Source organism: Atta colombica, unplaced genomic scaffold (genome assembly GCF_001594045.1).
Source record: "Atta colombica isolate Treedump-2 unplaced genomic scaffold, Acol1.0 scaffold125, whole genome shotgun sequence".
Lineage (NCBI taxonomy): Eukaryota > Metazoa > Arthropoda > Insecta > Hymenoptera > Formicidae > Atta > Atta colombica.
The window spans coordinates 2597978-2611058 of NW_017259212.1; the positions used below are offsets into that span (position 1 = coordinate 2597978).

The window sequence follows — 13081 nt, forward strand, 5'->3', positions numbered from 1 at the left end:
TATATATATATAATGAAATCGCGAGCAACAATGAGCAATTACATTTCATTAAAATAAAATTAACAAATAAGCAAATTTAAATATTTTAGCTCAAGCTTGAACCATCCTCAGCAAATAATTAATATCAAATGTAGTATTCAAAATTACGCTACATCGACGATTGTTGAATCGAGATCCAAGTCGAAATTGATAAAAAAAGGAAGAATTCCATTCTCAATCGTTTGTCCTGATAAAAAGAGCTATAAGAGCTATAAATGAAAGATTTACAGATTTTTTTTTAATTATAAATCTAAAATAGCAACTTACCTCAAGAGTCTATAAAACGCAAGACAGAAGAGTGAACGTTGATTCACACTCAGTCATGATAATAAAAAGATTATAAAAGGTGAAAAACAATCAAGAAAATGATCAAATGTAAAATTATAATAAGCTAGAACAAATGATGTAACCAAAGTCAACATCAAAATCAAATGAATCAGAAGAGTAAGTATTACTCATATATTAATTACTAGTATTACTAGTATATTAATATAAACATATTATTTCAAAAAACAATCGCAAAAAACTACAGAAACTATGGTTTGTTAAAATTGATATGTACGCATGATTTAAAAATTTGGTATCTGTTTGAAATTTGATGCTATTATTTTGTTTCTTGTGTAACTTTTTTCGGAGATCAAGCTCTTCTAAGGGAACACTCGCTATCTAAAATTTCAACATTATTTCAATCAAATTCATGCTGCATCCTTTGCAACTACGATTTGTAATTACTTTTTTTTTAAACTTTTCGCCCATCTATGGCAATTAAAACAAGTCTTTGGATTTCTCAAACTGGCAATCACGTTTATCTTAAAGCACATCGTGCGTGCATGGATGTGACAAATTCTGCAGGTTCGAATTTGTATCTCGAAGGAATAAAGGCATGATAATTAACATATTTACACGTACGTTTCGTTTCTTATCACGGATCGTTGCCTCGCAATACACACAGTGATGTCGATATTTGATGTTCCAAAGTAAGATCAAGAATGATAGAAAAAAGAAGAATAATTGTGAAAAAAGAAGGATAAATATATCAAAGGATAGGAACGAGCCACTTTGTATCGCCATCGACTTCAAATACTTCTTAATATGCAACTTTTTCTTAACTATATCCTTTCGCCTGCAGTATGCTTAAATTTGGACACATTTTCATATTCGTCGTATTCTTCTCGTTGCAAATTCCTGCACGGAATGCTTTTTTGCTTACAATGAATGATACTTTTTATCGAGATACGCAAACGAAGGAAGTTGTACAACATTATTGTACAATATTACTTGACTTTATCTGTTACCGATATATTTGAAATAATTAATATAAACTCTTTTAAAATATATTTGCAAAGAGAAGATAAATTATTCATTTCTAATATTATTTTATTCATTTCAGGTGTCAGGCAAGTGCAGGATATCTATGTCAGGCTAATAGACTCTGCAACAAAACAAGTAAGTACAAATATCTTGTGGTAATATATATAATTTATTTATATATTATTAAAAATTAATGTATTAATGTTTTTTTTAATTTTATGATTAAAAATTTAAAATTCTTTTTTTTTTGACACACGCATCTTGTGAAGGATATTATTATTAAATATATAATAATAATGTAGGGAAAGACGGAACATTTTTGTTCATCTTTTCTTCTTCTTACATAATATGTCTTTCGTGTAAAAAATTAGATAATTTAAAAAAGCATGCCAATCGTCTCATTGTCGAGCAACTCTTGCGCAACCTCCTGTGCCGTTTTTACGCGTCGGGACTCGTGCGAAATCGTCGTAGCGACGCGCGCACGTGGACGGGGGTGTTATCATCTCGGCTACAAGCACTTAATTTTCCGGGGGGTTGATTCTTACCCCTCCGGGAAAGCAGGCACACCGCCGCGCGCGGCTGTCCCATCCTGTTATCTGCGCCACGTGGCGAACTCTGCGCGCGACCCGCGAACCACGTGTTGTGATCCCGCACCCAGGACCGTAGATCCCGACGCACCGATAAGGCGCAAAGAAGGATCACAACCTTCGTGCAAACGCAAATACACCGTGCGATCACGAGCACGATAAGTTCTTTTATGTTCGGTCGAGGATAACTTTTAGCTTGCGATACCTTCGTGAGAGGTATGTTTCACACCTACGAAATGTCACGACATGTTAAGAAATGATCATACCATAAAAGTTAGAGAAAATAATATAACAAAATAAGTAGACGGATGTGAATAATTTTCAATACTTAAATTAAGCCTTGACGTAATCACATATATGTATATGTATAAGTTATAACTGCAAAGTTGAAATGCAAAAACAAACAGAATTATTTTATTTTATTTAATTATTAATTGCATCGCAATTTTATTGATTTTTAAAAAAAAGACATTGGTTTTAAAAATGTTGAAACATTGTATTCTTTAAACAAAAAGTTTATTAATTCCTAAAAATCATCTATATCATTATATTAATATAAAATAAATATAAATTACTTGAAATTATTTTGTTTCGTATCGTGACCCGAGCTTCCAACAAGTTCTTAGAGATATGCGCACCATTTTAGCAAATTAAATCATCTTGGGGCTGGTCGGTTACGGAGGTAAGAAGAGGATGGTAGTAGGGTGAAGAAGTGGAGAGGAAGGAACGAAGAGGGTTGGGGAAACAGAGTTGATGTTAGTTTTAGCTGATTAAATTACTAAGCCGCAGTGGCCTTGCACCGGCAGAGACCGGTCCTCAATTCGCGATCCATTCCTTTTATTAATCGGATCCAGGATGTCATAGGGTTGAATGGTTAGAATAGAAGGAGATCGATATGTGTATTATCTTTTGAAGCAATTGGTAAAATAAGAACAAATGAATTAAAAGAATCACATCGAGAGGCAGACACCGGAACGAACTATTTACCTATAATTTACAAAATGTCTCACACAATTTTTCAATTGTGCATCACGAAATGTACGCAAATATTCAAAATATGCAATCACATCTATAGCAAGTTTAACTTGTAGAAACTATGCTAAAAAAAAGAAGTAAATTGAGGATGCGAAATAGCAAAAAAAAAGATCGAGAATGTTCGAGAACGATTGTCTGTGAGGAAAAGAAAAGCGGAAGTGATAGATAGATGCCGAGACACCCTCCTCGGAATCATGCTGATAAAGGGAGTAGAAAGTTGAACGGGGAAAGAATCGAAAACGAAAAAGCTGCAATTTATACATCAAAGCTTCGATTGAATGCGTCTCCGCCGTCCTACCAAAGCAAGAGAAAGAGATACAGGCAGGAGAATCAATGTATTGTATATTCATCGTGTCGGTGTATTCATCGTGTGCGCCGCTACGTACAACTTGCGCGAAGTGTTTAGCAAATCCAGGTCGACGTATCCTTCCTGTCTATTGTACTCTAGAAAATTGACAAACTCGGATAAGTTTATCCGTGATTAAAACGTAGAAGATAAAAGAATCGTTTATAACCTGCATTGCAGTTCACTGCTTCTTCGAACTCATTGAATCAAAAAATTATTCGTTGATTTAAAAGTTACATAGATTTCTCTTTTAATATATTTTAGGATAATTTATACGACAGTTTCAATAATAAAATATAATTAGAGTAATTATATCTTTTTAAAAAATTATCCAATACATCTACATTTTTTTTCATCAAAAAAGATCGTAAATTAATTCTGTAATGATATTCATAACATTTTTCAACTTCATATTTGTAATTTTAAAATGTTTGTAATTTGCTTTTCGCAAAAGTGGATGCGTATTCGTTAGAATTATTGTTATTATTATCATTATTTTTACATTGGAAAGCTTGAGAGTATTCGCGCAAATACGTTTTACTTTCCTGGTGAGTTCTCCAAGCCGAGTTATGGCTTGCAAATTACGATTCGGAAACGCGCCAACTTTTCTCGAGACCGAATCAGGTGCTCGGTTATAAATCCGCAATAATTGGCTACACCAAGTCGGCTGCTGAGTTCATGGTGAAACCCCCCAACCCTTAAGCTTTTCTTCAATTTCTTCGCTCCTTCGCCAAGGTAAGTATCTATATCAACGTTCACTTCCTGGAATTCCAGCGAGCAAAGTATCTGTGCAACGAGATGCGAACGAGAGAGAGAGAGAGAGAGAGAGAGAGAGAGAGAGAGAGGAATGGAAAAAAGAAGTGGGGAAGAAAAAAAAGGCGCAGGATGTTGAGAACCGTCCGTTTCTCGGTGAAATTTCCAGAAAAATACGAGCTGCTTCCCGAGAAAGAAACGAGTTTCGTGCAGCGTGGCTGAATGGCGCTAACAACGTACGCTTTTAAGCGCTCGGGAACGAACTTCCGCTCGGCGAGAGGGGGACGAACGAGAGCCAGAATGCGTTTTTTCGCGGGATTAAAAATGCTAAATGGTAATTAGTTCCGGGGATAAAAAAAACATTTACAGGACGTGTGTGTAGAGGAAGCAGAGAACCGCGCGGCGCCATTATTCTAAATGAATGAACAACAGGAAATTGTATATCTAACCTTTTTAAACTTCATCCGACGCTGGAGATAGTCAGCCGTCAGGCTGTTTTTCTCACCGTAATGTCGACTCGTCAGTATTCGCAAGGAAAATCAAAAAGCGCGCGTTCGATCACCTTATGCAATAATTATTTCTTCCAAGGTCCTTTGCGTCTTTTCAGATATATTTTTTAATTTGGCGTTTGTGATTCTACATTAAAAGAAGAGATTAAATGTGACATAACATTTTTAATAGGCTGCAGCAGTCAATTTTTAGTTATCAAAATTGTATATTGACATTACGGATAGGCCATAGAGTACAACAAAAAATTGGCTGCTGCAAATAAAATTTGGCAGCTACAGCCAATTAAAAATACTATACTATATTTTAGTATAGCATCTAAATTGTTGCAGCCAATATTTTCTTTCAGTGTACAATTTAAATTATCGAATCGAGTCGACATCAGTCTAGAACATAAAGTGCCTGTAGCTAATACTGAAATATGAGTCTTTAACCATAGATTAAGGAAATAATAAGTTCGAGATAAGTTAATCCTGGATAGATAAGGAGAGAAAGAGAGGTCGACATTCCCCTCAGGCGGTGGACATTTTTCTAGGGGCGAGGGTAACACTGTATGTATGTTGTTCAGTGTATGTATGTACGAGAAGCTGCGGGGGTTGCTTGGCCAATATAGAAGGGGATTCCCAGGGGACTTTTGGAATCGATTCAGAATGGAAATCATTACGGCAGATTTGAATGACTATCTTCGCATTTATCTGCTCCCTTCAGTACTTGCTTTCCTTCTCATATTACTGCCATCTTCGAGGACACCAAGAACGACATTATGGTTTTATTATCATGCATGCCAGTTCTTTTTCCACTGAGCGATATCAGTCTGTCATCTGCTGATATCAAATGATATGATATCCTATGGTAAACATAAGATATACATGTCTCGATAATGATATCGATATATTGGAATGATCGTTTCCGCTGGCCTTGATTGTTGTCTGATTGTTAGATTATTGAAACTGATAAAATCACATAGTAATATAGTCACGTTATTTTCAAAACTGCAGATATTACAGATATTATAGTTGAAAGATTAGTTTGTACAGTTATTATGTACTTGCAAAAGCAGTATAAAGAATTGTCTTTTTGCGATATATATTAATTTCAAAAAATTTTATTTTAATGCATTGAATTTTACAATATTGTGTAAATTGATTATGATCGGAGATTCCAAAGGACTTTTCACTATAAGTCCTTAGTAAGTAATTCCCGTGGGAATTAAGCTACGACGGGGGCCCAAGCATTTTCCTGATGGGACCAGGAGGCAACGGAAGAAAGGCCCCCGAGGGGATCGTACTGACTGGTCGCACCCCCAGGACCCTCTGTTTGATGTCATTGCCTCCGACCACCCTTCGCTTACTTCAGCCATTCACCCTTGAGACGTTCTACGACATAACACCGCCATATCCAATGAACCGCCGAGCGAAGAAAGACAGTGAAACCTCTTTTGGGACCAATACATATATAAATTTAAATCCTAAACACATATGTGAATCTAAACTCAGGATATTGCAATAACTTAAAACTTTAAGACTTAAGTTCTTAATGAGAACGGTGCATTTTGATGCTTTTTTTAATAATTGCAATTGTTTTATATTTATCATAGTATAAACATATGATTTCTTTTATATTAGTCAAATATTCTTGTATATGCAAAAAAATAATGTTCTCGATAGTGACGATAAACAGGTAGCTTTCGAGATAGTTCATGTGATGAAAGTAATTGCTTACAAATTGTCTGTATGTATTGCCGCCATACACTGAATAAACAAAACGCGTAAGCACTCCGTCGTTAAGCAAATAATATTGCATGTCACGTGTAACGCGAAACATGACCTACCTGACCATCGTTGTGTTTAACAGACGGTTATTGTGTACGTGCAATAAATAAAGATAATAGCATCCAATTGTTTTAATTTTATCAGAAATCCTATTGTTTTGAGGTAAAGACTGATTTAATGATTTTCGGAGCAACAGAAGCATTATTGAGATCTCTCTCACATTTATATTAATATGTGTAATAATTAAAAAAAAAATTATTAATTTTCTACGTATACAATTTTTATACAATGTAAAAGGAAGAAAAAATTTGTAACCGATCAAATGTAATGATATAGTTTGTAAAAATGTTTTATTTAATATTTACATCTTTACATATTTGCATAAACAAATGACAAAATGTCAGCAAGAATTAATTTTTTGTATTCTCAGATTTTCCATTAGAGAAGAATTGTCTTGATTTTATTTTTATACACGTTTATAGATCTATCAAATTTAAATAACTGATGTAACAAAAGTCAATTTCTTGCATCTTTCAATTTCATGTATTTTAATACATAGAGAGAAATTACATTCATACGTAAGAGAAGGAAAACATTTTGCTTGATAGAAATGTATTAATTTCAGTAGGCAATCTTCATAACAATTATATCGCACTCTATATAGTTCTGTCAACTATAATGAAAAATTCTGATTCAACAAGCGATACTTTCACAAAACTTAATTGGCTAGGTGTAAGTAAACGCTATCTTTATCTCGCGACAGAGCTTAATATGTACGAAGTACATACTTATGTTAATTATTCCTGGTATAAATAAGTTGCATGTCTCCTTACTATTAAGACTCGTAATAGTCGAATGGCACGTAACGTTCTATGACTCCTTCCTTTGCTCTTACCAAGAACATGTACTTTCCCCTGCCATCGTCTGCGATACCCCCTTTCGCCATGTTGATTCTTACCCCTCTATTTTCCATCTCCGTTTCGACGCCGAATCCCTCTCTGATTTACCTACTGTGATGTATATATACAGCGGTTCGTTTACGTTGCAATTCGGTTATTTCCGCATAAATATTTGACGCCATTCTGGAAGTCGCACCTACACACTGGAACTAAGTGTGTCTGATACCATTACTGTCGTACACCGACATTTAACCGGCCAAGCACGGCGATGCTGTCAACTCGACGAATTCCCTTGGACACTGTATTTCACAATATTTACATTTTATCGCTCGTCGTTGTGAACTCCAACGATTCAGGCTGTTATGCAAACCACGAAATTGCGTAAAAATCGCGCGTACAATCAATGCAATTGTACACGTTTATCCTTCGAAATTTCGCTTCATCAAAGACTTCGATCATTCTGCAAAAAGACATTTGAAATAACTTATTTAGCTCAAAATACTAATTCAATTGTTATCGAAAAATTATGCCATGAAAAATTTAAGTCGTACGTAACGTATTAAATTCTGCCATATAAATTAATGTTTTATCAATAAATAGATAAATAGGATGTTTATGAACTAGTGATACAATCATGAGAGTAAATCTGTATAAAAAAATAATTCGAAACGTAGAATTTTGTTTTTATTTTCAAGAAAATCGATAAATTAAATATTCGCACAGATTTAATTGCTAAATTAAAACACCACAATACATTAAAAAGTGTTTCAAAGAAATTTACTTTGAAGAGTAGGATCGTATAGTCTACTGCGATCCATTAAATCAAGACATAGTTAAACACTAACTAGCTGTAAGCTGTAACTGGTGAATATTTAGATTGTCCCTCAAAAACAAAGCCTCATATAAAGAAATATTATTCTACGTTTTTACTTATTTCTTTATGTAAAAATACCTCTTTTTCGATTATACTAGTTCATGAACATTCTGTATATAAAATTTTGTATGTAAATGCTTTTGATAAAAACGACATTTGGTTGAAAGATGAGTTATTTTCCTGTTTTATAAAGCTATATACGAGAGATCAAAGCGAACCTATCTGTTCGCGCTTTGTTATTCTACGATTAATCCGCGCGAAGGTCCCCATCGGTAAGTGCACGAATACAGGATAACGACGTGTTGTCATTAAATAAAAATCAATCGCGTGGTCGTGAAGGAGGCTTAACGGATTTGCCTGCGCCGCCCATGGCTTAGTACTCCTGCGGGGAAAGTAGCCCCTTCTCAACTCACATCCACATACGAGCTTGCTTAATACGTTACATATTTCCCATCGATGGTTGAATTATCTGTCGAACTGGATTACTCTCACGTCGTCCACGTTCGCGCTAATTAGCACTTTTTTGTCAAAATAAAATGTAAAATAAGTCTTTCCATATAGAAAGTAAGAAGCAGATTCGACGCGATATTGTAAGAAATTTAAGCAAATAATTGTGTAAATGGCAATAATTGTTTGTACGACTAATTTATAGTTAGCATATTATTAGTTAGGTACATATATTAGATAAAAATAGAAACAAATAAAAATCTTATGACAAGCTATTTATGGATTATTTTAACAATTTTTTTTGAAAATGTTGAATAATATTTTATGAATAATATTTTATGACTTAATATTATTATTATATATTTTTCTGTTATAGGCAATCATGTACGAGGGACAAGACAAAAATCCGGAAATGTGTCGTGTTCTGTTAACGCATGAAGTCATGTGCAGGTATGTGTTTTTCATATACAAATCATAGATGCCTTTCTATTTGAAGTTCTACATATGATATATAATATATATCATATGTAGAAGTGGGAAGATATCAATGATCTTATATTGTTATCTGCATAATTACTTCTGACAATAAGTTAATTTAAGAGTAAATTTTTTTACTAATATTTATTATTACACCTAATGTAAAGCTATTTTATATACGTCGACTTACGTTATTTGCACTTAGAAAAGTGCCCCTCCTCCGCGTATGCCACCCTTGTGGCATAAATGTAACGAGGCATACAGAGATGTAGTTTTTCGGGGGTAGCTGACTCATTGTGACCCATGGGACTTCGGAGCGTACTACCACTAGTTTCCCGAATCCCATAGGGTCTCGATATTTTTTAGACCGATTTAAAACTTCTGACACTATGCGACAGCATCTATTCGTATCTTTTTTTAAGAATAAATTTTGCTGCAGGAATACGTATAAGATGAAATGTATTATCGATTTACAGCCGATGCTGCGATAAGAAGAGCTGCGGTAACAGGAACGAAACGCCCAGCGATCCTGTCATTATCGATCGGTGAGTGGAATCTATCATTATCTAATTTTCGCGGAACGAACGTGTTGATATCACGACAGCTATGATCTGTTTAAACGCGCGAACTTATCTCGCATACGTTACGTAAAAGTTACGAGCGCGTTATATGACATCGAGGCGCACATAACGGAATCTCGACTTGACGGCGAATGTAATGACAAGAGGCATCGATTTCGTAGAAACCGCCTCTCGTATCAGCTGGTCGTCCGTGCTATCGTCGTTTTCAATGATCTATGAAATAAAGGTCCAGATAAGTCCTCCTCGAAGGACCATATGAGATAGAGCTCCGTCTATCGTCGCGACCTAACTCTTAGAACATTTAGGCTTGCAAAATACGTTTCCTACGAGGTGCGACGGGATAGCCGGGATAGAAGAGTACTCGAATACTCGGGCGTACTTATACGCCTTCCACCTTGTGCATGGTGCTGCTCGTCCATGGTAACATAGACTTCCCTTATACACCTACTCACTCACTCCCTCTTCTTCTCGCGTACACGCTCGGTCTCTATCTCTTGGCGTGGCTAACACGGGGGGCAGGGTGAGCCTGGTATCTGAATAGGCTATAGAGTATCCTGAGATAGGAACGGCAGGAAGGAAGAGGTTTCCCGCGGGACCCAGGCCGAGATAGTCTTCAGGAGGACATCTTGTGCTCAGAGGTGCTCAACCCTCGGGTTTCGATACGCTGGCGGCTTCGAACTTTCATCCGTATTCGAAGGGATATGTGTTACGCGACGGTGACAGGCAAAGCCCGATAGGCTCGCATGTAACTATTTTTCTGCGCCTTCGAATCTCTCGACGTCTGCACCTGTTGGTTTAACCCCGACATCATGTGACAGTCGTGTTTTATTTGCCAATGTTTGAAACTGGTTTAATGGCAAAATGGGTCAAACAGTAATTCTAAACATGGATTGTAAAAAGATATTTTAACTTAATATCTTGGCAATTTTTAAAATATGTTACAAATAAAATAAATTTTGAAAATCTCGAGATAAAGTAAATTAGCAATATTAATAATGTTCTCGTAATATCAATATTGAATGATATTGACGCAGACCACGATACAATACATATTATCATAGTTGAAAGAATAATAACTACCTTTCCGTAAAGATTATGCAATCTCGTAGGTTGGGCTGATCGGTGAGACGATAGAAGAATTAATCTCGAAAATGCTCGTTCGGCACACGGCACGCACGCACTCGAATAATGTCGTAACAACGGCGTTGTAACGTGAATGCAACCACAATGCGGTCGCGTGTCGTGATGAACGCCACCCTCGAGTTCGTTCCGTAGACACGATGGATCGTAACAAGAGTAAAATAAATGGGCAACTTCCGCAAAATTACAGGATTAAATCTTCATTATGATCTTCTTTAACATTTACTAATCAGAATAATCTTGCTGTATGCAACCTCAATATTGATCACAATTATTTATGACAATTATTCACACATTAATCATACACTAATGTATAATTATGCAAGTGCATTAATATAATTGATAAATTTAGCTACATTAGATATTGCATAACTCGAAACACGGTTCGAAATATTATGTTTTTTTCGTTTGTTACTAATTTGTTTATTACCAAAGTGCGCATAATTTTTTTCTATGACTAGTTTTTGTTTTTATATTCTTGCAAATGAATATAAACGCATAAATACAAGAAAAAAGTTTGTATGACAAAGTTTTGTGTGACAAAGTTTTCTGTTTATCAAATCATTACTCAGGTAAACTAATGTTATCTGTTTGACATAAAAAATGACGGCAAATAATGTCAGTTTCCTATCTGGGCAATATATAATATATGTAAGTATATTTAAAAAAAATGGAACAATTAAGTTACATCTTATTAAATATAAAAAAAGACCTCTATACTGAAAACTACTTTATTGATTGCCTACATAAAAAATCCATGAAAAGATGCATAACCATTGTTAATGCGTTCCCGAAGTGCCTTAAAACTTGTATCAAAACTAAATGGTGGGTGTTTTGAGTGCTAATAATTACTTTTAACATTTAAAATATAACTATAACAGTTCAGAGTTTATTTTGTGTAAATATATATTACTAACAATTTACTAAACACAAAACTTTAAACTTTTTATCACCCTGTATATATTCATAAAATACTTCTCGATAGGTCCATATATATGTACATATATATATATATATAAAAAATATATATATATATATACTGCTTATGAGAACATATATATCGGAAGGCTAATAGATTTTCAGTCTCGCACAAAATCACAATGGAAAACACGAAGGTCTGATCGAGAGAGAGTGAACGAAGGGTATCAATGCCACTTTGATTGAGACGGTCCTGGTCGATTGTGACATGCTCACTCAGCTGTACAGAAAGTACAACGCGCCCCCCATCAATTTGGTATACCTGACTGAAGGGAAAACAATGCGTGCATATTCCTAATCGTGATCATCTCTTTGCGCCACTTTCGATGCAATATCCGTAACTTTCGCGGTTAAAATCAACATCTTGTACTCGTGACGTAAATTATACGTTTATATAAATTTGATGTATATTATGTAATATTTAATTAATGTTATAATAATTAAAGATTTATAGAAATGATTTTTTTTTAAATCTTTTGTATTTATTGCAATAACTCTTTTTATTTTATGAAAAAAATCACATACATTTCCTTTTTAATATCGATTCTTTATTACTTGATATTTAATTTAATTTGAAAAATTACAAAATATATTGATGCTATACGCATATATTGTCTGACAAATATAGATTCATGAAAGTTGCAGAGGTTTTAACTCCCTTCTATACGCGAATAGCAGTTTGATGTAATCAGTCCATCGATCGATTGAAACGTGATGGCATCGATCGACGATAGGCGGATTGCGAGAACAGTCCTAGAGAAGCTGGTATTACGCTGGACTCGGAAACCAATTAACATGCATAATTAAAATGGCATTGTCGTGGCCGGGCAACGCCACGGGCTTCCCCGCCGACTGACGGATCCCCGGGGGCTAACGGCGTTTCATAATTACGAAAATCCACCCACCTCCATCGCCTCCTCCACCCATGCGTTCCGGTGTCACTCTCTTTCTCCAATTGCCAGTATTCGCAGAAACTCTCCCCCTGAAAACACGGAAAGGAGGATGGGAACATGAGAAAAAAATCGGGCATCGGGTCGGTGTGTGATGAACAACGCATCCCGGTACTGCCACAGCCAATAACGTTCGAACAGGCAGGTCGCCAGCGCGATTGGTTAACTTTATTTCGCTCAGTGGGCAAGCCCTTAATTTCGGGGCATCGATCATAGCCCTCGTGTGCGCCCTCCGCGCGATGCAGCGACGCTCTTTCTCCTCCTACGTCGCTTTCTCTCATCCTCCTCCACGCGTTCATACCAGTTGCGATGACCCTCAATACCGTGACGCACCCCTCTCTCTCTCTCTCTCTCTCTCTCTCTCTCTCTCTCTCTCTCTCTCTCT

The 13081-nt window shown here is 35.7% G+C and overlaps 1 protein-coding gene across 1 annotated transcript in view; it reads left to right on the forward strand.

Moving 5' to 3' along the window:
• Nucleotides 1-13081, forward strand: part of LOC108694818 (transcription factor collier) — an 84136-nt gene that overhangs the window by 19910 nt on the left and 51145 nt on the right. The window contains exons 4-6 of the mRNA XM_018204492.1: nt 1430-1485; nt 8947-9020; nt 9524-9592. Of these exons, the coding sequence (XP_018059981.1) occupies nt 1430-1485; nt 8947-9020; nt 9524-9592 (199 nt within the window). The remainder of the gene's footprint in view (nt 1-1429; nt 1486-8946; nt 9021-9523; nt 9593-13081) is intronic.